The 25319-nt window shown below is 42.2% G+C and overlaps 1 protein-coding gene across 5 annotated transcripts in view; it reads right to left on the bottom strand.

Annotated features, from left to right (window-relative positions):
- Positions 1–7842: 7842 nt before the first annotated feature.
- The window catches only part of TJP2 (tight junction protein 2), a 94816-nt gene continuing 77339 nt past the window's right edge, over positions 7843–25319 (bottom strand). For 3 of the 5 annotated variants that reach the window (XM_090274154.1, XM_090274155.1, XM_090274152.1), the window contains 11 exons: positions 24211–24421; positions 23335–23522; positions 22783–22878; positions 21991–22070; positions 21370–21580; positions 15604–15704; positions 14188–14400; positions 12904–13014; positions 11404–11736; positions 9763–9848; positions 7843–8824 (listed from right to left, as the gene is read on the bottom strand). In XM_090274154.1, the coding sequence (XP_090130280.1) occupies positions 8659–8824; positions 9763–9848; positions 11404–11736; positions 12904–13014; positions 14188–14400; positions 15604–15704; positions 21370–21580; positions 21991–22070; positions 22783–22878; positions 23335–23522; positions 24211–24421 (1796 nt within the window). In that variant the 3' untranslated portion in view covers positions 7843–8658. The remainder of the gene's footprint in view (positions 8825–9762; positions 9849–11403; positions 11737–12903; positions 13015–14187; positions 14401–15603; positions 15705–21369; positions 21581–21990; positions 22071–22782; positions 22879–23334; positions 23523–24210; positions 24422–25319) is intronic. The other 2 variants (XM_090274153.1, XM_090274156.1) reach the window with 2 other exon arrangements.

Raw genomic sequence — 25319 nt, 5'->3', positions numbered from 1 at the left:
GTTCTTAAGTAGAATAAAGCAGGTCATTATTTGGAGAAAGAGTAAGAAAAGCTAGGACACCACTAGGTTTCTAAATTGCTATGGTAAAGAAATCTTAAACCTGCTGGAAGCAGTTAAGCTCCCTGAGCAAGTGGCAGTCACGCATTGCAAAGGCTCCCAGAAGGATATGTCCCCTCTCTCTCAGGGAAATAGGAGAGCAGACCAAGAAGCAAAGAAGGCAGCACTAGGGACTGACAAACAAACAGCCTTATTCCCCTCTGTAAATGGCTCAGATATCAAGCCCAACTATACATTGAGGAAGTATCTTGGGCTTGAGAGCCAGGAGGTATCCATGAAGGATCCTGGATGTATACTGGCCAGAAAGTCTTCCTTCCCCAGGCCTTCCAGTGGAAATTCTTAAAGGCTTTGCGTGACTCCTCCCACACCGGAAGGGGTGCTACAATGACAATAGTTAATACATTATGCATAGGCAGGGGAATAGCGACTACCATAAAGAATATTTGCCAGGCTTGTACTCTTTGTGCCTACAACAACCCTGGGCAAAAGCCATCCCTGCCTCCAGAGAACTTTACAGGAATATGGAAGTAAAGTTTTACCAGCCCCGAAAGGGAACCTTCAAACTACCATATCTCTGGGGGCCTGGGTGCTCCTTAAAACTTGGAAGGAGGTATCACCAGCAGACCAACTCAACCCTGAATGAAAGGACCCTACCAGGTAGTCCTGAGTACACCTATGGCCGTAAGACTTTTAGGGGTTGATAGCTGGTTCATATTTCCAGGTTAAAGCCCACTCTCCCAATTGCTCCCAATTCAACTCAGAACCAGCTGGAGACCCAAACCCCAGACTATACCTGCAAGCCATGGAGGACCTCAGAGTCCTGTTCAAAAGGTGGAAGCCCTAAAAGGTAAGTTATGATTGATGACAATGTACTAAAATCACCATTGTTCTGGCCCCCATCTTGGAATCTATTAGCGCTGGTTTTCTGTATGAAGGCTTGTTTACTTCCTTCTGGGTGGGACCATATCTATGAGAGTCCGAAATGAAAATCTCTTTGTTGTTTCTATTAACCATTCTCTACTCACCTTCCCCCTGTATAGGGGAATGGGATGAAATTTTTTAGTAAATGCCTCTCAAACCTTAGCAGCAGGAGAAAATCTGGCCCAATGTTGGACATGTCATCCTAACACAGAAACTCCCTCCAGATAGAATATTCATACTGGGGCCATTAACCCCTTTGAAGCCCTGGCCTCTCTTCCAAGTTCCAGCTTTCTAGAGAATCTTTCTGAGGGAGAAATTTTCAAACCTTTGAATTGGTCCCAAATTAGGATTCTACATGCATTCTTAATAGTACCCATTGCTGCTTTGACAAAACTCATAATGCAGATACCAACGATACTACGGAATGTGTTAGTTGGAAATTGAGCCAACCCCTTCAAGGGGTATTAGAAAAATTTCTACTGCCTCCTGCAGGAGGGGAAAACTGAGGAAATAATGTAGGCCACCTTAAAGATCACCTTTCCCCCTTGCCATACGCCCTCCCTAACAAACATAACTCCACCAGTGCCACAGCCATGGTGGCACCCCGGGCCTTGTCTGGCTATGCAGAACTCCCAATAACAGACTAACAGATCACTCAGAACTCCAAGAAGTTATTGCTTATACACATCTCAGCAACTCTAAACATGGGGGTGACTGTACCTTAGGAACCTTGGCACCTCAAGACCTTACTGTTATAAACATAACCCAGGGCCCTGGAAGGCAGTCTCTCAACAGAAAAAATGAGCTTTGGGTCTAGTAGTGACAGAGCTGCCGCCACTATAGCTGCTGCAGCCCCCTGGGGAGGCTTTGCCCCCCACCAGGCCACTCTCAGGGAGCTCACTAAGATTACAGAAGTCTCCAAAGGTGCTCAAGCTGGACAATCAAGACCAGTAGACTCACCGGCAAATGTAGTCATGGACAACTGTCTGGCCCTTGACTATCTTCTACCAGGACAAGGTGGGGTGTGTGCTGTTATCAATAACACCTGCTGTACCTACATAAATAACTCTGCAATAGTTGAAACTAATATAAGGAAAACTTATGAACAGGCAGAGTAGCTAATAAATACAACCAGCAGGACCAAGGAATTAGGGATCCCTGACACCCTGCTCCCTAGCTTAATGTGGCTACTACTTCTCCTAGGTCCCTTAATAACATTGCTGCTCTTATACTTTTAGGACCTTGTTTTTTTTTTAATTTGTTAAATTCATATCTTCTAGACTTAAGCAGTTCCACATCAAATTGATGCTCCAGGGTTTCCACCCAATCTCTGAGAATGATGTTGAAGCTGACCAGCATACAGCATCTGTGGCAGCCTCAGGAGTTCCTCTTCGACCTTTAGACAGAATAGGGCAAGAGTGGCGTGGCTCTCAATAGGCAGGAACGACTGACCCACCTAAGCCAGAAGTTACAGAAGAATGATCTTCACCCGTCAACATACCCCAAAACATTTTTGAGAACCATGTCTCTCAGGGGAAGTTGAGGCAGGAGAGTCAGGAGGGAAGAAATTCTGGGGGGTGCCCAGTACTAAGACAAAGGATATCAGTACTGAACAGATACCCTGTCCTAAGACCGGTTTCTCAGAAAGAATGAAACTCCAGAGGTGCCCCAGGGCTAATACAAAAGACATCGATATTGGACAGAGACCCTGTTCTAAGACCAGTTTTCCCCGCTTTCTCGGAAAGCGCTGAATTGTAGTGAATCATGGTGAATCATGACTGCACCTGCGCAGAAGACGCAACATGACCCCTGCTTCATTGTAGTAGCACTGTAATAAATTAGCATTGTGGAACCCCCTTCCCCAGTGGCCCAATCAAGGAAAATCACGGGAGACCACATGCACAGTAGCTTAAAAGTAATATAACTACTTGTACATGCATAAACTAGCCAGGAAATATCTACCCTATAAACATAGAATCCCTCCAGCCCCTGAGGTCAATCTCTGCTAGGAGTTGGCCCGTTCCCATGTGCCGTGAAGTGTGCTATCGCTTAATAAGTCTGCTCTCTCTCTATTAAAAAAAAAAAAAAAATGGGATGGTGAAACAAACCACTGATAGTGATAATAATTCAAGCTACTTTTATTGAGCATTTATTTTGTGCCAGCTACTTTATCAAATATTTTATGCATACTATCCTATTAAAGTGCCACAAAACTATGACATAGTGTTGCAGTTTTCTATCCCTACTTTATAAATGAAAATAATACTGACATTTAATAATGTTGACTAACTTACCCAAGGTTCAAAGCAAATGACTGACAAAAGGGGTTTTGAACATGAAATCACTTTGATTCCAGAATATGAGCTCATACCCTCCATAGGCCGCCTCAGCAGGACAGAGATAACAAAGCAACCATCCCCTGGTTAGTTTCAAGGGAGGAACTAACATTTGATTTGGGGTTGGGACTGCTTTATATTTTGGCCCATCAAACTCTTTTTAAGTAATAAAATGCCCCTGCATTTATTGGTATGAAACATTTTTGGTATTTTTAAATAGTTGATATTTGCATCATTTACATTTTGACTCAAAATTACATTCATTAGGAAAGCGTTCAGAACCAGGCTCTCCCGTTTCAAACCCTTCCAAAGAATCTTGCTGTGGTTCCCATTTCCTGTGCTTCTAATGAGGTTCGTGTATATTCATCAGTAGTGTTTCTCACAGGTCCTTCGGGTCCCTCTGTACTTCCTATAGTCTCTAACGGAGTTGTTTAAGAATTGGGGGCAGGGAGCATGCCTATGGATGGGGACAAGAGAAGGAAAAGGGGTTGGGAAGTTTCTGGTTGAGCTTCAACCCCTTCCCCTCATTTTTCCAGGTCCCCATTCTCTTCACTCCTCTTTCCTGTTCTACTCAGTGACAGAACTACTCTCATAAGCTTGACTCATCTCTCCCAGGATTTTTATCAGTCAGTCTTCTACCCCTATCACCCTTCTTAGAAAGTCCCAAACTCGGAAGGACAGAGGAACTTGGATTTTGGCTCTCTCTGAGGTGGAGCAGTATCTGAGGATGGTGCAAAAGCAGTGAAAACACAGCTCACCTTTTATTGCACAAAAGAAATTGCAAACTACTACTATTGCCATGCAGTCACTAGTTTGGGGAATGTAAAGTGTGCCAATTATATATATAATAAAACATATGTGTATATATATGATTAAAATAAAAATAACAATGAGAAAAGCGTTATCTGTATCTCCCTATTTATACACATATATTTTATTGCCGTTCCACCTTTTTATTTTACTTAATTTTTTATTGATTTTTAGAGAGGGCGGGAGGGAGGGGGGAGAGAGAACGAGACATCCTTTTGTTGTTCCACTTCTTTTTTTTAATGTTTATTGATTTTAGAGAAAGAGGGAAAGCGAAACATCAGTTGGTTGCCTCCTGTATGTGTCCAACCAGAGATTGAACCCACAACCTAGGTATGTGCCCTGAGCAGGAATCGAACCCCCAACGTTTTGATGTACAAGATAATGCTCCAACCAAGCCATACTGGCCAGGACTATTGTTCCACTTATTTATGCAGTCATTGGTTCCTTCTTATATTTGACCTGTCTAGAGGCTGAACCCTCAGCTTTGGGGTATCAGGATAACACTCTAACTAATTGACCTACCCAGCCAGAGCCACAGCCTTTTATTATAATCTCACTTTATTTCACTGAACATTATTTTAAAGTGTCAAAGTTTATTTTTATTGGGATTTCTCAACCATATTACTTAATCTCTTTGTTTTCTCTTAATTCTTAAGACTTTTCTACTCACTAAAATTAAATTTACTTTAAATAAAATATATATAAATGTATCATATAAAATCTATACCTGTGCGTAAATATATGTAATTCTCCCTTCTTCTGGTTCATTCATTCATTCATTCATTCTTCAAAACTGGACAAGTCCAGCTGCAGCCTGGCCTATAAGGTGAAGGGGATGGGGTATTGTGATGGTTAATTTTATTGTTGACTTGGCTGGGAGAAGCCACAGGAAGCACATTATTTGGTCAAATGTGATTGTGGGTGTTACTATAAGGGTGATGAGAGGATGAGAGTAACATTTCAATGAGTGGCTTTTGAGTAAAGCAGGTGGTCCTCCCTGATGGGGGTGGGCCTTGTCCAGTCAGTGCAAGGCCTGAATACAGAGCTGTCCCCAACAGAGCAGGAAGGAATTCTGCCAGCACGCAGCCCTGGCACTCTCCCTAGGATCTAGGATCTGCCCTGGATCTCGAGCCTGCAGGCCTCCCTTGCAAATTTTGTCTTTACCAAGCTCCAAAATCGAGTGAGCCAATTCCATGCTGTTGGCTGTGTTTCTGCAAAACCCCAACTAATACAGGTATGGAGGCTCCCACCCCTTCTCCCTAGGGGTAACCCTCCAGTTCCTCTGTCCTCTCCCCCAGCCCATCCTAAGACTCCCTACAGAAAAACTTCTCACCATGGAGGACTCGGTAGATGCACCGCCCAGTCACCATACTGATAGTGTCAGGCTCCTCCGCCCCAGCCTTGGGGCCTCATGCCCTGGGGGCTCTGACTCTGCCTTTTTCTCCTTGAAGGATCAGGTGCGGACAACCTCTCCCCCACCAACGCAGGCACCACTGCTCGCACAGAGCTGCCCTTAAAGCCTGAAGCCAATTGAACAAATAGCCCAGCTCCCCACGGCCTTGGTGGGAAAACCGAGGTACGTGTTTTTTATCCTATTCACCTGCGTTTCTGGGTGGGATTAGGTACCGGTTTCCCATTGCACAATTCACCTGTACTTCCCAAACGACTGACACTCAAAGCCTAGTGTTGGGGTCTGCCACCCAAATTAAGAATCTCCTGCAGCTCCTAATTACTGCTGTTCATTCACCAAACAAAAGGGGGGTTGACAGAAACAGTAAACTGGGGGGTGAAAGTTATGCATCACTTCTCTTAATTGGCAGAGGCTGAGCACGCTGCTTGCGAAGTATGACTACAGTGTGGACACCTGCATTCTCCGAGCAGGGGGTGGGGTGGGGGATGTAGCCCAGAGACCTGCGGAGAGTGCAGAACTTCCAACGTCCCACGTTTTATCCTACACATTCGTGTGAGGTTTGTGTTCTGTTGCACGATCTACCGTTTTACTAGCCACCCTACCCATCGCCAGCAATCTCTGATTTTCCAGGATGGTGGATCCATATTTATCTTGGGGCTTTGTGCATATCAATATTGCTATGTGGGAGGTATTGGCCCTGGATACTCTAGAATTGATCTCTGGATTAGCCAGACTGCAGACTGACATTTCTACACTTGCAGTTTGGGGTGCTTTCTCCGGAACTTGTACTGAGCAGCATTGGAATTGTGCGACTGCCCCATGTGGAAGAACACAGTAAGACACACTTCCAGAATCATCCTTGGAAGAAAATTCTGGAAGAACTCTCCCCCTTAGGGACATGGTAATCAGATTGCATACCGGTCCTATCTTGTGCCTCACAGTGGCCTCTGGAAAGCAGAGGAACCCTGATAAGACTATAGTGAACACTATCCTCACTGTGGCTTTGTCTTCCCTATTTTAATATTTCCCTCTGTTCATTGGCCTAGTACTCATTTTTTCTTAATTACACACCATATATATTGTAGACCACCTTAAATCCTTCCCAGAACAAAGTAGGATGTCAGTTATAAAGGGATGGGGGGCAGGCACTGGTTGTCCACTGGGAACGCCACAGAACATTCTGGGAAGTAGAGTCCTGGCCTGTCTGCACCACTAAAGGTATCACAAAAAAGCCCTGGAGCCAGATGACTGCCCAGCTCTTGCTGAAAAGCCAGCCTCCTGTCCTCCGGTCCCTGGGTTTGCAAAAGGGCTCATTCCTGCATTTAAAGGACATAAGCAAACTGAATCTTCATGTATTTAGTGTATTTTTTCTATCCACAAGAGGTCACTTTTATTTATGAAATATGAAGATTTGAGTCAGTGCCTTGAGGACTGCTCAGAAATTCGAGGTACTGCACTAAGTAGTTTATGAATTACAGCACCCATATTGATAAGACACAGCCAAGGATACAGCTATAGTATAACTCAGTTATGAGTAAGCTGAATTTCTAACTCAACTAAAACAAGCTTAACCCCTTTGTGTCACCTCATGTTATAAATGACCCTTAATGAAACCAAGACTCTTTTCCTAAATTCAGTGTATTTTTGATTCACATAAGTCTAAATCCCTAGGCCGTCTTGCTTAAATTCTAAACATATTTCAGCCTTTAAAGAGTGAATATACGAGTATAAACTGATGCAACTTTTCTAGGAAGCAACTGGCAATAAATATACAGAGCCTTAAAAATGTTCCTAATGCTTTTACTCAGTAATTCCACTTCTGAGAACCTACCTGCAGAAACTAATTGAAATGCTGATCGCTGATGTACAAAAATAGATTATATATAAAGAAGTATATTTCATGTAAGAGGCAAAAAACTAGAAACAACCCAAATAGCCCACATAGCAGAACTGTCTACTTATGAAGCCGTCATACAACGTATTATTTTAGTTATTAGGAATGATGTTTGCGTGAGTTTTAACTACCTGAGAGAAATGTTCTTGATAGAATGTTAAATAAAAAAGGTAAGAAACAGAACTGCAAACACAATTTATCCCCAAATACAACAAACAGACACATCCACAAAATACGTAATTGGAGGAAATCTGAGTGATGGGGTTATGGGTAATTTCCATATTTTTTTAATATGTCTCCATTTTCAAACGTTCAGCAATGGGCATGAGCATGTTGTCACTTTTGTGATCGTAACTGAAATAAAAGTTGCATTTAAAAACAGGAATTAGTGTAGACATCCACCACAAAACAAATTATTGATTGCAATGTCCTCCTTTTTATTAAATTATAAAACTGTTGTCAATACACACACTTTTGGAAAAAAATTTGTTTTTATTGAGTGTCTGCTTTTGTGGAACACAAAAATTTTCTATGCCAATTTCTTGGTCGTCAAGCTATTGAGCACTGGTAGTCAAACTACCAAGAATAGCTATTATATATAGTCAGAAGTTATGGAAAATATTACAAAGACAAATGCCTCAAAAAGATGACACAGTGCAGAGAAAACCATAGCTGTTAAACTGGTATAAAAATTTAGTCAAAACATTTTAGTCCATTATGGCTTTGCATAAAGCTTCAAAGGAAGAAAATTTAAGACACTTCTCATCAAAGGCACTTAAAAGTTGTAATAAAATAGTTCTTTGAATTTAGTGGGAGTCCGACAGTATCTTTATTCCTTTTTTCACATTCTGTCTCACACTGATACAGTCCTTGAATACAGCTATTAATGAAAAATAGTTATAACTTCTTAATATACATGTTAAAAAATATGCAAACAGAACACAGATTTTGGTCCACTGAAAAGCAGGCAACATTATGAGACTGTAGTGTTTCTCTTAATTCTGAGCAAAAAGCCATCAACTCCCCAGACCCAGTCCTACAAATTAGAACCCTCAGTCCTGAATCTGCACGGGCTGTCCCCTGCGCTCCCCATGAGGAAACGGGAGCTCAGGTCCCACCACATCGCCACAGAGCGTTTTAACTGGAAGAACTACCCCATGGCTCCGCAGGAGTGTTGCTCTGAGGTGGTGGCAGCAGGGCGGGCAGTACAGAGTCAATTCTCAAGACCCCTATAATTCCGTGTCCCGGTACTGGGAAGGCTGGCCGTAATAGCCGCGCTTTGAGTGCTCTGACAGCTGCTGGCGGTATTCTTCCTCCTCCACGTCACTGCCGTAACTTCCTCTGGCATCTTGATAGAGTCTGGAAGGACCTTTCTGTGGCTCGGGGGGTCTGAAACTTACAGATTGAGAGGGCTACATGCACAGCAGACAATCACCCAGGACAGACTGCTCACCTCTGGGCCACACTCTGTGCTAACAAACCAGGGACACTCCTGGCCTGGCTGCAGGTTCACAGAGAGATGGGAGTGGGGACTGGAGTAACAGGCCAAGGTTGATGCTCACTTGGGTAGTGAGGCAGGAAGCCATCTAAGTGCCCCTGACCTAAGAATTCCCCAGCTGGACAAGGGGTTGCCTTCCCCACCCCTACATTCATTGGCTATAAGTGCCACTGTTGGATTGGTAAAAGAATTGGCCCCTAGTTTTCTGTTGCTGTAAAACTAGACTCTAACTTCCAGTCAGAATAGCCACAAGAAACGTGATTTATTTTTTTCCTATTCTCAGAAGCAGGAAATGATCCAGTGTTAAAACCTCAACAGGAAGACACTGTGGTAATTCCCAGCGCTTAGGTAGCATTTTAAAATGCAGCATCGTACCAACACCAGGCAATTGATTGTCGTCTTCCCTTCAGACCACAGCTCAGCACAAGCGGCCTGACTTTGCTAAGTGATGCAAAGGAGTTAAGGAGCATGGCTAAAAGCCAGAAAATAGCAGTGACAACATAGGTCTAGGCCCCAGGAATTTTGCTCATGTACTATCCTAACACAATTTAACATATCTGTGCTCCAGTGTGTCAAGGGAAATTGAGTCAAAATGCCGCTGATGATGCTGTCAGGGAGTTTCAGCACACAGGCAAGGTTACCATGAAATCGTGACTCTTTTATCTTTACAATTAAATTTGTCCAAATACGTAAGGTAATCCTTTGACCAGGGGGGCAGGGTAGGAGGAGGTAAAGTCTTATTATTCTGAAATGTAAATGAAGAAAATTCTTTCCTGGGAGTCCAAGTTCCAGGTAAGCCCCTCTTGTAGACCTGTGTCTGCTGAGCAGCCCTTACCTTGTGTACTGGGGCGAGCCAGGGTCTGGCTTGTGGGTTTTGATTGGAACTGCATAGATATCAGGATGCTTCTGAGCAATTTCAATCTGTGGTGATTAAGAAAAAAAACAGAGTAAGAAGGAAAGAACGAGACACTGGACAATCAGCTTGCTGGCTTCCTGCTGGTCCCATTTTCCAATCCCATTTTAAGGAGAAGAAGAAAAATAGATATGACTCTAGTTTCCATGCTTTTGTGTGATGCCTAGTGGTACATGCCAAATAGGAAAAAGTTTTAAGCAATGAAACTCTGCCACATGCTATAACATGCATGAACCTTGAGGACATTATACTAAGTGAAATAAGCCAGTGACAAAAGGTCGATTATGTAATTCCACTTATATAAGGTTGCTGGTATAGTCAAAATCCCAGAGGAAAAAACAGAATGGTTATAAGAGACGATGGGGGTGTGTGAAATGAGGAGTAATAGTTTAATAGGTACAGAGTCTCAGTTAAGAAGGATGAAAAATTCTGGAGACAGATGGTGGAGATACAGTATTCCCTCACTTATCGTGAGTATTACGTTCTAGACCCCCCTGCGAAGTAGAAACCTTACATTTATTCTATACTCTTAAACCTACGTACCTTTAACCACATACGTATACAGTACCGCAGAATCCCGCGATATAGCGAAAAATCCGTGATAATTAAACATAATATTTTTTAAAGTCCCACGATACAGTGAGGCTGCGATAAGTGAACTGCGATATAGAGAGGGACTACTGTAGTTGCATAAGAATGTGAATGTACTTAATGGCAATGAACACTTAAAAATGGTTAAAATGGCATATTTTATATTATGTACATTTTATCACAATAAAAAAAATGCTAAGAAGCACTGCTGTTGCTGTGGCAGACGTAAATGAAGAAAAATCCCACATCCTCTGGGCAGGATATGCTCCACAGATTTGTATCTAAATTCTTCTTATACTTTTGAAAGGTTATGTTTGCACATGGTACAAAAATACAAGCATTATCAAAAAGTACAACCTTGGCCAGTGTGGCTCAGTTGGTTGGAGCGTCGTCCTGTAAACTGAAAGGTTGCAGGGTCGGTCCCCTGTCGGGGCACATATAAGAGGCACCTGATCCGTGTCTCTCTCACATTGATATTTGTCTCTCTCCCTGCCCCTCTCTCTAAAATCAATAAGCATGTCCTCGAGTGAGGATTTAAAAAACAAGAAGTACAATCTATGGGCCTATCAATTTCAGAATCCAAGGTTTCCTAGTTTTCTATGACAACTCTCAGAGGAAATTAAAACACAGTTACCAAACAAAAATAACAAATGTTTTAATAAAAAATAACTTCTGACAGGCAATGATTCTCGTCATACTTCATACTCCAGAACTCGACAAAGCTTTGAAGTACAAAAGGTAGACTCTCATTCACCTGAATTGTTAGGCCTTCTTGATTGGAAGAAAAAGGGATGCATAAAAAGCCGACAATTTGGAGATGACACACAGAGGATGTGCCTTTGGTATCATGCGTGTGAACATCCCTTTTATGTCTGTACAGTGGGAGGACTGCGAATCATTTTAATTAAATGAAACATTAAAGATTCTTATTGTCGACATGCAAAAAGAATCCAGTGGTTTAAAATCAATTACCCGTGCATTCTGTGCCTCCTGGAGCTCCTGCATTCTCTGTAATCTTGCCTTGTGATCCATCTTCTCAAATATTTTTACTTTGCCCAGGACAGACTTGGGTGTGTTATCTTGCTCCACACTGCTCTCTTCTGCCTCCTCATTCTCTGGGGGAGGGACGGGAGTGGAGGGCTTCAGGATAGGCTTGCTGAAGGAAGGTTTTGCTGCAACTGGAGGAGGATGACCTTTGGCAGATGCCCCAGGAATTTCGTTACCGACAGCAGCTGAGGGAGAGTTTGACTTGTATTCATAGGATCTGGAGTAGTCAAAGCACTCTTCCCTATTCTGGGTTCTGGCCTGCAGGGAGCAACGACATATTTTTACCTTCGGCTTTCTTTTGTTTTCACATCAATATTAGTGATTTAATACACTCCATTTCCTGATCAGTTTCCATAGGTGGTCAACAAATACCATCCAACAAACAATATGGGAGGGCAAACAGCCACTGGTTGGGCATTGTGATCCCTTCCTCACTTCTTGCAGAAGAGTATTAGGAGTTCTGGTAACCAAGAGGATGCTGGGGAAGTGCTTAGAGCCCTGCACGTGCTAAAAGTAGATCAGACCTAATTTCGCCCTAGAGGAGATGCAAATTTTGGAGAAGACCTCAGAACCAGTCAGGCTTCAGGATCGAAGCATTGGGCTCCTGAGTTCATACAACGCCAGGGTACATGCCCTGGTGTGAACGTGAGGCCCGTGTCCAGCCATGAATGAGACTGGCGTAGGGAGCGGGAGGGCATACATGCTAATGGCCACTTTCCCTTCACACTTCGATCCTAGGCCTGCTTGTAAATTTTCACTGCTATATTTAAAGAGGTCATTAATTACTTCTGATATCTCACACAATCAATGATTACTTCTCAACTGAACTATTGAGTTAAACAGACAAATCTCATTAGGCTATATGGAAAAGCCTATAATCATAGTTTTGATTCAGAGAAGAGATCAAGAATTATATGACCTATGCCCGTATGTTCTTATATTGATTTTGTGCTGGATAATGATTTGCTTAAAAAATAAGTTAAGCTTCCTCATAATAAGAAGCATTATAAACAATGGTGTGCTGGTTGTTTTCTTTAGCAAATCATCAGTTAAGGATTTTTCTGGTGCATCTAAATCAGATTATGGGTAGAAAACTAAGTGGACAGAAAAAGAAAAACGGAGTCTGAGTTTGGTGATTTTGGGCATGCAGTATTTGTCAAATTTTCTCTTCCAATATCAATTAAAAATGCTAAGTTTTAAAACTACGTTCTCCTAAAACTTTCTTTCTGTCCTTCCTACCTTTTTGCGCTTCCCTAATTTTTGGGTTCACTCAACAGGACAAAAGGTAGGTTCTAATAGAGAAACAGTGAGTCAGAAACACAATTCAACACCATTGTATTGTGTGTGCTCTTCCCTGGGTATGCGGAGAGCTCCAGGGATGTCTGCTTCCTCATCCTTCCCATCCTGGGCTTCCCAGCCACATACCTTGGGTGGCTCTGGTTTGAACGCCGGAGGCGGGCTATTGTCCCTAAGTTGATCTCTGCTAGCAGCCCTCCTCATCTGAGCTCGTGGCTCTGGGCTGGGTCTCCTTATGCTCTACAAGACATAAAGGTTTATTCACAACAAGAACATCACAGCAGAGAGAAAAAAGCACTCGTCTGCTTTGCTGGAGTTCCAAGGACTTGCATAAGTTCAGAATTTGAGGTTCATAAACTTGCGTAAAAGTTCCTAACTTGCATAAGCTGAGATAGTGACCCAATGCTTCTTTACTGAAAAGGCAGAAAACCAGATATACTCAAATTAGCAAATGCTTAAGATAAAAAATTTTTTAATTAGATGCATCCATTGTAGTAGTCTCTTCCTTTACAGTACAAAGGAAAAAGTCAAAATCTAAAGCCTAAAGTCTAAAATCTCTTTTGTCACTCAAAACTTTTAACGTTTTTAAGCATTAGCTATCTGTATCTAGACATTAAGGAGTTAATTTATTCTTTAGAACTTGTCCAGTGGTATATACTAATATATTTTTTTGTCATGGTGGGTTTTATCCCTCCTCTTCACCTTAATTTTTGGTACTTCTTTTTTATAAAGAATAAAGCTAAGTTGCTAAAGGGAACAGTCCATAGCAATCATTATCCAAGTATGTGGATAATCTCATTTATTGTACAAAGATCATTATTCCAGTCTTCTCTGAAATGCAACTAATAACTGCTCCTAACTTTGTGTCGATGTGATTTCTAGGATCACAGAAGCAGTCTAGTCACTGGCCAGTGGATGCACTGTACACATGATCAGACACGTATTTGGTCATGAACTCAATTCAAAAATTGAAATACAAGAGAGAAGGAAACTGATGGGGAAACACTCAGGAGCTTTGGCAAGATCAGAAAGGTTAAAGGGAGGATGGAGAAGAAAAAGCAGGGATATCTAAGAGTACAGAGAGAGAGGCCTAATCAAAGGTTACAAGTAAATACAACAACATTGTATTTAACAAATAATGTTCCACCTGCAATTTGGAGAGCCAGCCCATAAGGCTGTTCGGCTGATCCATATGCCCAGGGGCGCTCAGCTCCTGTCCTGCTTTCCCATGGACCACTACTACAATCATGCAGGCACTGGCTTGGCATGAGACACTCCCTACAAGTCATCTGTTCAACTCTCAATACCTCCACAGCACCCTGCATTAACAGTTGTCCAGAAGAATTCCAGTGAAACACCAGAACCTCCACGTCCTGCCCGTGGCCTCGCAGCCCATGGCCTGCCTCGCCTCACCTCCTCATGCTGCACCGGCTCCGAGGAGCGGGTGATGGAAGACACCAGCGGCTCCTCAGCTGGCTCATCCAGCTCATTGTCAGTGTAGGCGCCTCCTTCGCCGTCGGTGTCTTCAAAGTCACTGATGAGGCGGCTGTCGCAACTCAGATAATCCGCGCCCATGGCGGTTAAGTAGGACATGCGGTCTTCAGGGTCATCATCCATCCCTTCCATCTAGAGGAATGTGTTTTGGAGGGTCAGTGGGGTGTGACATGGCTCCTGGGAGTGGGGACTCAAGAAAATTCCCAAGGGCACAGCCAAGTGACTGAAACCTTGATGTGTTCTACAAAGGGAAGTCGGCCTCATTTCCCTGAAATCACTTGGCTTTAAATCACTATGTTAATTTTTGTGCAGGGATTCAGATAGGGAACCCTTCACCCTATCTATCTTTGCCACCATCCACCTTACATAGAGCTACTGAGTCATGCTTCCTCAGACTATTGTGCTGTCTTCTGGAATCTGGCTTCTCCTCGGCTTCTTCTGCTGGTACTTGTCTCCCAGTCATAAATGCACACTGCCTTGTGCTGCACCTCTTCACTCAGCCACAAGATTCTCACATCCTTGAGGGCAGACGCTCTGTCCTGTTCAACTTGTCACCACGGAGGCTAGCACAGAGCCTCAGCAGGCTGTAAGCACTAGCAGATGCTAGACACCTTGACTAAACATGCAGTTCCCAAAGAGCAAGCCTAGGGCTCAACAATCTCATTGGCAATTGGCTCCTTTACACAACGAAACTGTCCCTCTAAACTAATTCAATTCGGTTGGAACTACAGAAGACGATCACAAAAGGCTCCCAGAACCACCGGAAACTATATACACTCTCTGCATCCTCCCTACGTAGAGATGTGCGTAAGCTATGTCCACAGATGAGAAGCTAGCCAATTTTAGAAGCCTACACAAGATTCCTAATGCCCCCGTATCACCTACTCAAATGCCTAGGGTCCGTTCTCTGCCAATCTTTAAGCAAACGATTCTACCTCCATTTGCTTTCCTTCTTTCTATTAATTTTAACCATGTTTCCTATGTTCCTCAACTTCATCTCTCACCTCCACTCTGAGTTTCCCCATCCTTAGTAAGCTGTGGAGCTCAGCTTGAGATCTTGTAAGCTCTGATTAGTGTGCTTGGAACACAATACTAGTTACTACGTTAAAAGTAAAAGGGAAGTGAATGTAGGGTTGCATGTATCACATTCTGCTTTTCTTCTAAAAGCCCCTTCCCTTTATTACTTTTTCAGAGAATTTATAAAATTGCAAACTTGATTAGCACATATGTTGGAATTCCTTCAAATGGGCATGGCTTTACTACATTCACTACCCTCTTGAGAAAGGATTCAAAACACGGACTCTCACCTCGCAGCAGAGTATCTATGCCACATACCTTTCCTTCGGAGACCCAAACTGCTTCTGCTTGCTGATGCTGAATTGTGTCCTTCAAGCTGCCAAACCAGCTATCATTGGCTGCGTTTAGGTTGATTGTAGCTATAGAAATGTAGGCAAAAAGGTTTGCATCAATTTCCAAAGCAATGTTTACTTAAAAACTCATTTGACATAACTCATACTCATTTCTGTCATATCTGAATTAAAACTCTGGCAAGTGCAAGTTGGCACATATCTGAATAGAAAATCCCTTTAGTTGAGTTTACATTACAAATGGATGTTATGAACCTAAAAATGGATGAATTTCATTTCAGAATGTGTATCTTTCCGAAAAGCTACCTTTAAAAATATACTTTTAAAGAGTATATTTTCAGGAGTAAAGAAAACACACCTAAAACAGATATAAAAGTACCGTATTTGAAAGACTATTACACAGACATAAATATTATAAATAAACTATACACTACCATGCTGTTGTATATCTCCAATAAAATACTGAATATTTAAATGTGTATCATTTTGACAGGCTTAAACGTTTCAGAATACACATACAAATTAACCAAGCTCTATAAGCATACATTCAAGTAATATACATTTTCTATTCAGAACAAAACTTATCTTACATAATAGCACTTCCTATGGGCTGACCAAGCATTTTACAAATACTGTACATGGATTAGCTCGTTTCATGCTCACACAAGTTTTGTGAGGTAGGCGTGACTATCATCCCCATGTTACAGGAGAGAAACTGAAGCCAGTAGTGAAACTAGCCCCGGGCTCCCCCACCAAGTAAGTAAAGAAGCCTAGATGCAAACGCAGAAGTTTGCTTTTACAGCCCATGGCCTTAGCCACGGCACAACGCAGCCCATCGGAAAACAGGAATTTAGAACACCAATATAAAACACCAACCAAGCAAAACATATACAAGTCATTCTTCGGTAATACGTACTTATGGATCTAATGGGGATAAACCAGACAAGCAAATTGGTCCTCATTAATAAATTAAGTCGGAACTAAAATGATCACACTGCAGGCAAATTAGGATTTTTATTTTTTTAACTACAATGTCATAGCCTTTTTTTGGAGGGAATGGCATTCTATGTGATACCCAAAAGAAAATTGGGGCTTCTTGGCAAAAGGTGTCTGGCACCATGCACCATCCGACCTGAAGTCTGCACAACTCTCTACAGATAGCCAAAAAAGAACCATTAAGCAAATTTTGTAGACAACTATGTTTCAAGTTTTCTTCCTAGTAATATACACCATTCTTTCATTTAAGAAGTTCTAACACTGACCTTGTAAAATCCTGAGTAAGCTTACAATTTCCCTGGTTATTAATTATTTATAGCATTAGAATAAACCGATACATTGGACAACTCAGAAAAAATTAACCTTGATTCCTTAGACTTCTGCATCCTTATTATGGTATCTGCCAATGTTATTCTGCTCTTCGGCAAAATGTGATACGATAGTACTTAAATATAGAAGTGACATTGCAAACCCAGAGACAAAATGAGTGATTTGCACTAAATGGATACAGAACATTAGGTTGCCTTTCTGAGCTTTTAGTTGGGGTTGTATGAAGTAAGTATAGTCCGTATTTATCACGAGAAAAACCTAGTTAAAATTGTCATTTATGAAATGCAGAAGATACATGTTCATGCTCCATGATAAAACGAAAAAAAGGTCATAAAACCTCTTACTGAATTCACATTGAATCAAGTATATAAAAAAGAAAACAGAACTTCACTGTAGGTAATTTCCTAAGTCCCATATAAAGGTAACATCTAAGTTGGTAACATTCATCTCATGCACTTGACCTCTCTTTAATAGGTGGGTACACAACTATGATGTTACCTTTCCTTTATTTGGAATCAATACCCTTGGTTTATTGGCTTTTGCTTATTAGGTATTCCAGATTCTTTGATAATATTAGTTAATTCTTATTGCTCCCCACCTCTAGACTAGACCTATGTTCTCTTGGATAAGCTTAGCACATTTCTCAAACTTAAGGAAGTGAAACATTGGCAGATCACGACCGCTCGGCCTGTCTCTGTCTTGGCTGGGAGTCCTGGGATTCTGAGTGTCCATTCTCAGCCTTGGCACGGTGTCTTCACTACTCCCTGCCCAGCAAAGGAGGTTGGGAAGCGCCGAAGCAACAGCACAAGTGGCATGTAAGGCCGGAGGGGGTAGGGAGAAATTGAGCATGGCTGCGAATGGATATGGAGTTTCTTTCTGGGATGATGAAAATGTCCTAAAATTGACTGTGGTGATGGCTATACAACTCTGAGTATAATACAACCCACTGAATTTCACATTTTAAATGGGTGAATTGTAGGATATGTAAATTAAATTTCAAGTAAGCTATTATTGAGGTGGCAGGGATCCCCCCTAAACAGGCAATGGTCAACTGGGGTGCCCAGCCAGACAGCACAGCCTCTTCATCTGCTTCCTGTCTCTACAACCCCCTGGGAAATCAAAAACTGCCCACTGCAATTCTCCCGCTGGTACAAGATCCACTTTCTCCCCCCCAAGTCTTTTCAATGACACAGAATTATTTTTTTTATAACATGTAACATTGAAAGGTAATACAATAAGCATAAAATGGTATTATTAATAATGATCAGGAGCACTTATTCAGTACTTCCAGAGTCCCAGGGCTGAACTGTACAAATTTCCTGTTAATGAAATCCGTGAAAGCTGATAAAAGCACTAAAATATCCCATGGCATTTTAAAAACCCCACAATTTCACACACAGGGCAGCCCTGCCTGGGCCTCTAAGCCCGCCATTCCAGTTCAGTGGTCTACAGACCATGAACCAAGTGCTTTAGGGATTCCAAGAAAACACGGAATTCAAACTTGATGTTTCAAAAAGTAACTTTTTTGACATGTGCATGCAAATGTATCCTATAATAAAAAATTTTAATGGGGGAAAGGGGGAGGAAGAGGCAGCCTAACGTTTTAACTTATGTTGACAAGATAACTTGCTTTTAGGCAAATCTCAGAAAAAAGCTTCCCTTGTCATCTGCACTTAATTGAAGATGAGTACTTTGAGTTTGCAAGGACAGCCATTTTAATATTATCACAATTAACTACTCATCTCTGGGACAGGATTTTCTTGTTACTGTACAAGAAGGAAAAAAAGGATATTGAGCCTAGTGGCAGGCAACATGACCTTTGATTTCGAATGATGTGTTCATCAAAGCAGCTCTACTATTCCTACTTACTGATTCATAAAAATGTAAATTTAAAATCATAAAAAGCCTCTGATTCTGGCCACAACACATACAATCAAGTCACAACCTGGCCAGGCTGAGTGAAACACGGGGAACAGACAGCACTGAGCAGGGCCATCCACACAGCTTTGAAGAGTCAAATCAGAAGTTGGGAACAATACTGTGAAAAGGCCGTTTGGTAGACACTGGGCCTTGCTGGTAACAGTTATTCGGGTTCTGCTCCATCTATCCGTAAAGCGGCATACTCTCATGGTAGGGGCTGGCAACATATGGTGAGAACGGGTCACTTCAAAGTTCTAGATGAAGCTAGATGTTCACAGTGTCTCTGTTTCCACTCCAGCTTGTGACTTGAGTCACCCTAAAGCCTTCAACTCCTTGGTTAGCTTAGGCAAAGCAGTGCTGATTAAGTCACAAGCAGCTATGCCTTGCCCACTGCTAGGCCCAGAGCTGGCCTTCGGCATACAGAGCTGGATAATGTACAGGCCATGCCTTTAAGGATCTCACAATTTATCAGTAGAGCCAAATCAGTTGTTAACCCTCTACATATGGGCTCCTCAAGATTCTTGATCAGACCCATCCAGCTACTGCAACCTATGCTCCAAAGAGCAAATGATGCTGACCCAAAGGCGGATGAAGGGAGTGCCCCAGAGTCCCTGGCTCCTACCGCTGCCCTGCCCTCCCCTCATCCAGCCTCCTGCAGCCTGGTTCTTCCTCCACAACCCATTACTTCCCTTCCTGGTACCTCGTATCTGCACATGAACCCCAAGTTCAGTCCTCTGAGGGAAGCCCCTAGCCTTTCAATGGATTGGAGTTTGACTTAGGGGAGGAGTGTAGTGAGGGATGAAGTAGGCGTAGGATGAACATGTCACCACCACCTGCGCCTCAGTCAAATGCATGAATTATCTGTTACATGGAGGAACTGCACTATGTGACCCTTTCCCACCCTAGAAAAATAGGTCTGTGCTTTAAGAAGTGTAGAATATTGGACACACAAAATTCAGAGACACCTCAGTTTCAGACTGGGCTCAACCATATACCAGAGGTGCGATCTTGCAGAAGTCGCCCAGACTTTCTTACGGCCCAAAAACACAGAGCCCAGGAAAGACTGCATCACTGCTGGCATCCCACTATACTAAAAAGAGTAATAATAATAATTATTGTTGTATTATTATTGCTATTAGTAGTAGCAGTAGTAAAAATAATAGAGGAAAGATTATGTGTGAATATATTAAAACCACAAGCTCTTATGACTACACACTCATAAACCAGTTTACGGTGGCCCGCTCACTCCATCCTTGCATGAGACTGAATTACATCTCAGTTTCACCACAATGGTCAGTAGCGCGGCTCCTTCTTTAACAAGAAAAGCCAGTGACAGTAAAACAAGAGTCTAATGCAGACATTCCTCCACCCCTTCTTCCCTCCTCAGTGTCAGGTATGCTGAATATGACATAGGTTGGCAATGATTGCCGCTGAACCCAAAAGGGCTATTATTATCCTAAAGATATTACATCCAGACGGTCTCCTCATGGGGCTCGCACGAACTTTCAAGACCAAAATGTTACGTAACCCTCTTAAACCCTTAATTATACCATATTCACAGAACTAGTCATTTATATAGGTAATGCATGCCACATTCTTAAATCATTTTACTTTCATGAGTACCATTATCATTTCAGGAATTAAAAAAAATATTCCATTATGGAAAATTTACACATATACAAAAGTAGACAGAACAGTTTAATGAACTCCTATGTATACATTGCCAGTCTTGTCTTGCCTTTACACTATCCACTCTCCTCCCTGAAGATTATTTAAGCAAATCCCAGACATCATGTTATGTCATCTATAAATATACGAGGGTGGAAAAACGCAGGTTTATAGTTGTGGGTACGCAGAACAGAGTCTATTTTTGTACTATTATAATAATAACCTGCATGTCTTCTTTCATAAGCAACTGTAAACCTGCTTTTGCCCACCCCTGTATATTAGGTCATTCATAACTATTTTGTTTAGTAAACATTCCTAAAAGACAAGTACTCTTTTAAAAAGCACAATCACAATAACATTATCATCTTAAAAGCAGGAGTAATAAAACCTTAATATCATCCAACATCCAGAGTGTTCAAAGTTTCCATTGGGGAGACATTTTGTAAATGACGAAACCAAGTTCCTATCAGCGCATGCACGGCTGGTAGACAGAGAACAATGACAAAATCTGTACAGAGAGGTGGGTGCTAGGTGGTACGCTAGGCTCAACCACCAGTCTTGCAGTCCCACACAGAAACGGAAACCTCATCAAAATGACCAATTATTGCATGTTATGGATCTTTTCCAAATTGTCAAAATTAAATATACAAATGCCGTGAGTCTAATACACGCATTTCATAGGATTACCTACCTTTTGAGGAGTCATGAGCAATGTTTCAGATTACTATCTCTATTACTATTCAGATTATTATTTCTTTCATTTTTAAATTCTCCAACTCTCACTTTGGAGCAAGAAGACTGTATTTTAAATTTCACTTACCTGTAAAAAGATGTGCACAAGTTTTTTTAAGCTTATTGGCTTGATCATATAACTTTCGGGAACTTTTGTTGGACGTTGGATTCAACCTCTGTCTCATGGTTTTGACACCTTGTCTAGAGTCGGGGTTGAAAAAAATCACAATCGGGAACCACTGAGTATAATTCAACAGATCCACAGCTTTAGGAGTCACATCCAATAGTGCATGCTTATCCTGTTAGAAATGGGAAAAGATAATGTACATGGTATGTGAACTCATACAGCATGGGGAGTTTGTCTTAACAGGTAAAGATGGCATCAGAGAAAACTTGTCAATTTAAATAAAAAATCAGAAGATGTTTCTATTCACATTAAGTCCACTAAATATATTACCAACCTATTAGAATTCCGGAGAATATGAATTAACAGGTAATTTGGTACAATGCTATGAACCATGGAAAAAACAACACATCACAACCACTGAATATCAAGTAGTTTCCACATAAACATCTTGCATTTAAAAACTTTTTTTTTAATTGCTAACGTTTAATGATTACTAAAACACAGACTCTATTCTCAAACAGACTATAGCAAATCACAGCTCAGTGTTTTCTGACAACATGGCCTTGGGATGGATTTCCTCACCTGTTCAATAATCTGCCTCACGGTGTTTAACCGCACCACCCCGCTGGATTTCTCAGATCCTGCATCTTTTGGTTCCGTTTCTGCAACAGCAAAAAGAAAGGGCAGTAATTTTTTAGACACCAGTGACTACCAAACACTCCAACCCAATGGTGGGACACCTGACATAAGGCACTCCCTAACGAGAGGCAACAGGGATGGCCACATGGGCTGTTTAGCCGAAATCTAATCATGACAAACAGGCAGTCCAACGGATGAGCCAGGTGGCTTGGACTCTTCACAATATCCATGTCACCAAATAATGTAGAAAAAAAAGAACACTAGAAAGACAAAAAAAATCAAATGTACTTCAGGATTTGTGGCTGCATTCTGAATTTTTAAAAATAAGCCATGAAAAGACAAAATTGGAAAATTGGGACAACTGAGAAAAATCCGAAAAACAGTCTACATACTCAGTATCACTGAATCAGTGTTAAACTTCCTGGCTGTGATCATGGTAGTGTGGTTGTGCAAGCGGAGAGAATGTCTTTATTCTTAGGAGATCCACCGGGATAAAATGTGTTAGAATGTCTGCAACTTAAACTTTCAAATGGTTCAGCAGAAATTTTATGAAGTGTGTAAACGGTGTTGATAGGAGGGTGGGGTGCGTATATAGCAAAATGTTGGCAACTTGTGATGGTAACTCCAGGGGATGTGCATATGGGTGCTCATTCTTTCTTCACTTTTTTTCTATAGATTAGATGTTTTTCAAATTAAAATTTTGTGAGGAAAAAAAGAAAAAACACACAGACTTACTAGCAGTTTGGAACAGGTCAGGTAACTCATATGACAATTTTTCCATTGCTATATCGGCTATGGGGCCAAATAAGACCACGGGTCTCTTGAAACCAGCTGAAATGAGACAAGAAAGGCCATGAAAACACATACGCTTCCTAAGCTGTTAAAATAAAAAGCAAAAGTATTTTATGAACTACTGGTAACATGTCTAAATGAAAGCAATTGTATGCTCTCCCACTCCTAATTCGACCCAGCTCTTTTCTGAAAAATATGTCTTCATTCCCCTATTATTAAAATAAACTTCACTATAGATAATATATAAAAACTTCTGAATGGCAGTATAAAAAAATAACTGAGGTTGTGGAAACAGGCCGCCATCTATGAGTTCGCATAGCTGGCCTATTTATAAGTCTTTTTTTGTGTGTTTGAATAAAAGTCCAATTCTATAACCTTGCTTTTGGTCTAAGTGATATAGGTTAAGTTTGAACTTGACAGTCACAATCTGAGAAGAAAGAAAGACGGGCTCAGAGCCCTGTCAGATCATTTCCTGGCCCCACTAGGCTTCCTCACCTTCTCGCAGCAAAACCCTCTCGTAGGCCGGGAACTTGGTGCTAACCGACACAACAGCTGTTAGATCTTCCCGACTCTTCCGTAAGTTCTTCTTCATGCCGGATCTCTGGCCACGCATTCTCCAGAAATCTGCCCTGTCCCCAGCATTGTCCCTCTGGGCATTCTGCACACTGGCCATTTGTTCAGCTCTGAGGGAAGAAACCACAGGAAGTAAATCTCTAGAGCTAGGAAATAGGCAAATGTACATGTCATTAACCAAGTCTACTCAGTATTTCTTATGAACTTGGATTAGGGAAGATGCAGCTTGGCACTGAGGAGGTTTCACAGGGTGGGAAATGTGGGGACTCTCTCTTCCAGGGGAGGCAGACAAAGGCTTGGTCCCCATAAAATCCACCAGAAGTAGCTCGGTAATAAACACACTAGAAGTGGCCCATTCTGACAGGCTGGTATATAGTAAACAGACCCGAAACCCCTGCCAAAATATAAGTGTCAGCACACCATCGAGTGTCCACTGGGGTGGCGGATGAGGGACACACGCTGAAAAGGGGCAACATATCTCTAAGAGCTGTGTGGGTGTGCCACAGCCGCTCAGTACCTGCCCACACGCTGCGTGGCGGTGGACGTTCCTCAGGTCATCACTCAAAGCCAGCCAAGAGCAACAGCCAACTACGTGATGCTAAATAGTCACACGAATCAGCTGGCAGCTGTTTCCCAGTTCTAGGCCACTCCTCATAAACAAGAAGCAGACAACGGGAGAGGACACGAGGACAGATAACGAAGCCATGTGCGGCTTCCTTTTTGAGGGGGATGAGACGGTGGTTTATTTGTGGGGGGAGCGTGGAGTGGGGGCGGGTGGGAGCGTGGGATCTCAGATACCTGCTTTTGTTGGGGATTAAGCCTTTCTCTAGTTCGTTTCCGATCCTCACGGCCAGCCAGTGGCCCAGCTTGCCGTCATACAGGGTGTCGACCACTCGGAAGACCTCCCCCCTGGTGAAGGCCAGGCTCTGCGGAGTTTCCTTCTCACATTCAAAGTGGCTTCTTATAAAAAACGAATCCCCTCGGCCACAAGCCAGTATGTCTCTGTACACTGAAAGACAAACGCATCACTGCATGCTGCATTCTGCTTAGCCAGAGGTCTTTTCTTAAAGAATTATCAGCTTCTCCCATTTCTGATCACCCCCTTTACCTTCTGTCCATTTAGCAAAGCCAGTATACAGACCCTATGGGAAGCATGGCTCAAACAGGAAGAAAAATTCTAAAAACTAGCTTTCTGAGCTGCTGTGATGGTTAAGGTTGTGTGTCAACTTGACTGGCTCACAGGATGCCCACATATTTGGTCAAACATTATTCTGGGTGTTTTCAAAGGAGAGTAATGTTTGAAACGGTAGACTAAGTAAAGAAGATTGCACTCCTTGATGTGGGTAGGCCTCAGCCAATCAGTTGAAGGCTTGAATAGAACAAAAAAATGAACCCTTCTCCCCTGACTTGTGGAAAACTAACTCTTCCCACCTTCAAAATGGGATATCAGTTTTTTCCTGTCTTCAAACTCAGATGAATCAGCTCCTTCTGGGTCTCAAGCCTGTCAATTTTTGGACTCCAACTACACCATCAGCTCTCCTGGTTCTCAAGCCTTTGGACTTGGGCTAAAACTAGATTATTAGTTCTCCCGAGTCTTCAGCTTGCCATTCACTCTGCAGATCTTGGGATTTTCTAGCCTCCGTAGTTGTTAGGCTAATTCCTTATAATCAATCAGTCAATCTCTCTCTACAGTGTACGTGCACACACACATACACACACCCTATTGGTTTAGTTTCTCTAGAGAACCCTAATACAGTTGTCGATCAATCCTCTGACGCAGGGAAGATACGATCAGCTCCCATTTTATAGGTGAAAACAGTGAGATGATAAGGGGAAGCGACTTGTCAGACTGTAAGAGTTAAGGTGGGAGATGACCAGTAGGTGTGGCTGTTTGCATCTATCATATG

The sequence above is a fragment of the Furipterus horrens genome, unplaced genomic scaffold (assembly GCF_987537825.1).
Source record: "Furipterus horrens unplaced genomic scaffold, mFurHor1.1.pri manual_scaffold_4, whole genome shotgun sequence".
Classification (NCBI taxonomy): domain Eukaryota; kingdom Metazoa; phylum Chordata; class Mammalia; order Chiroptera; family Furipteridae; genus Furipterus; species Furipterus horrens.
This window is presented reverse-complemented; position numbering and strand designations above follow the sequence as displayed.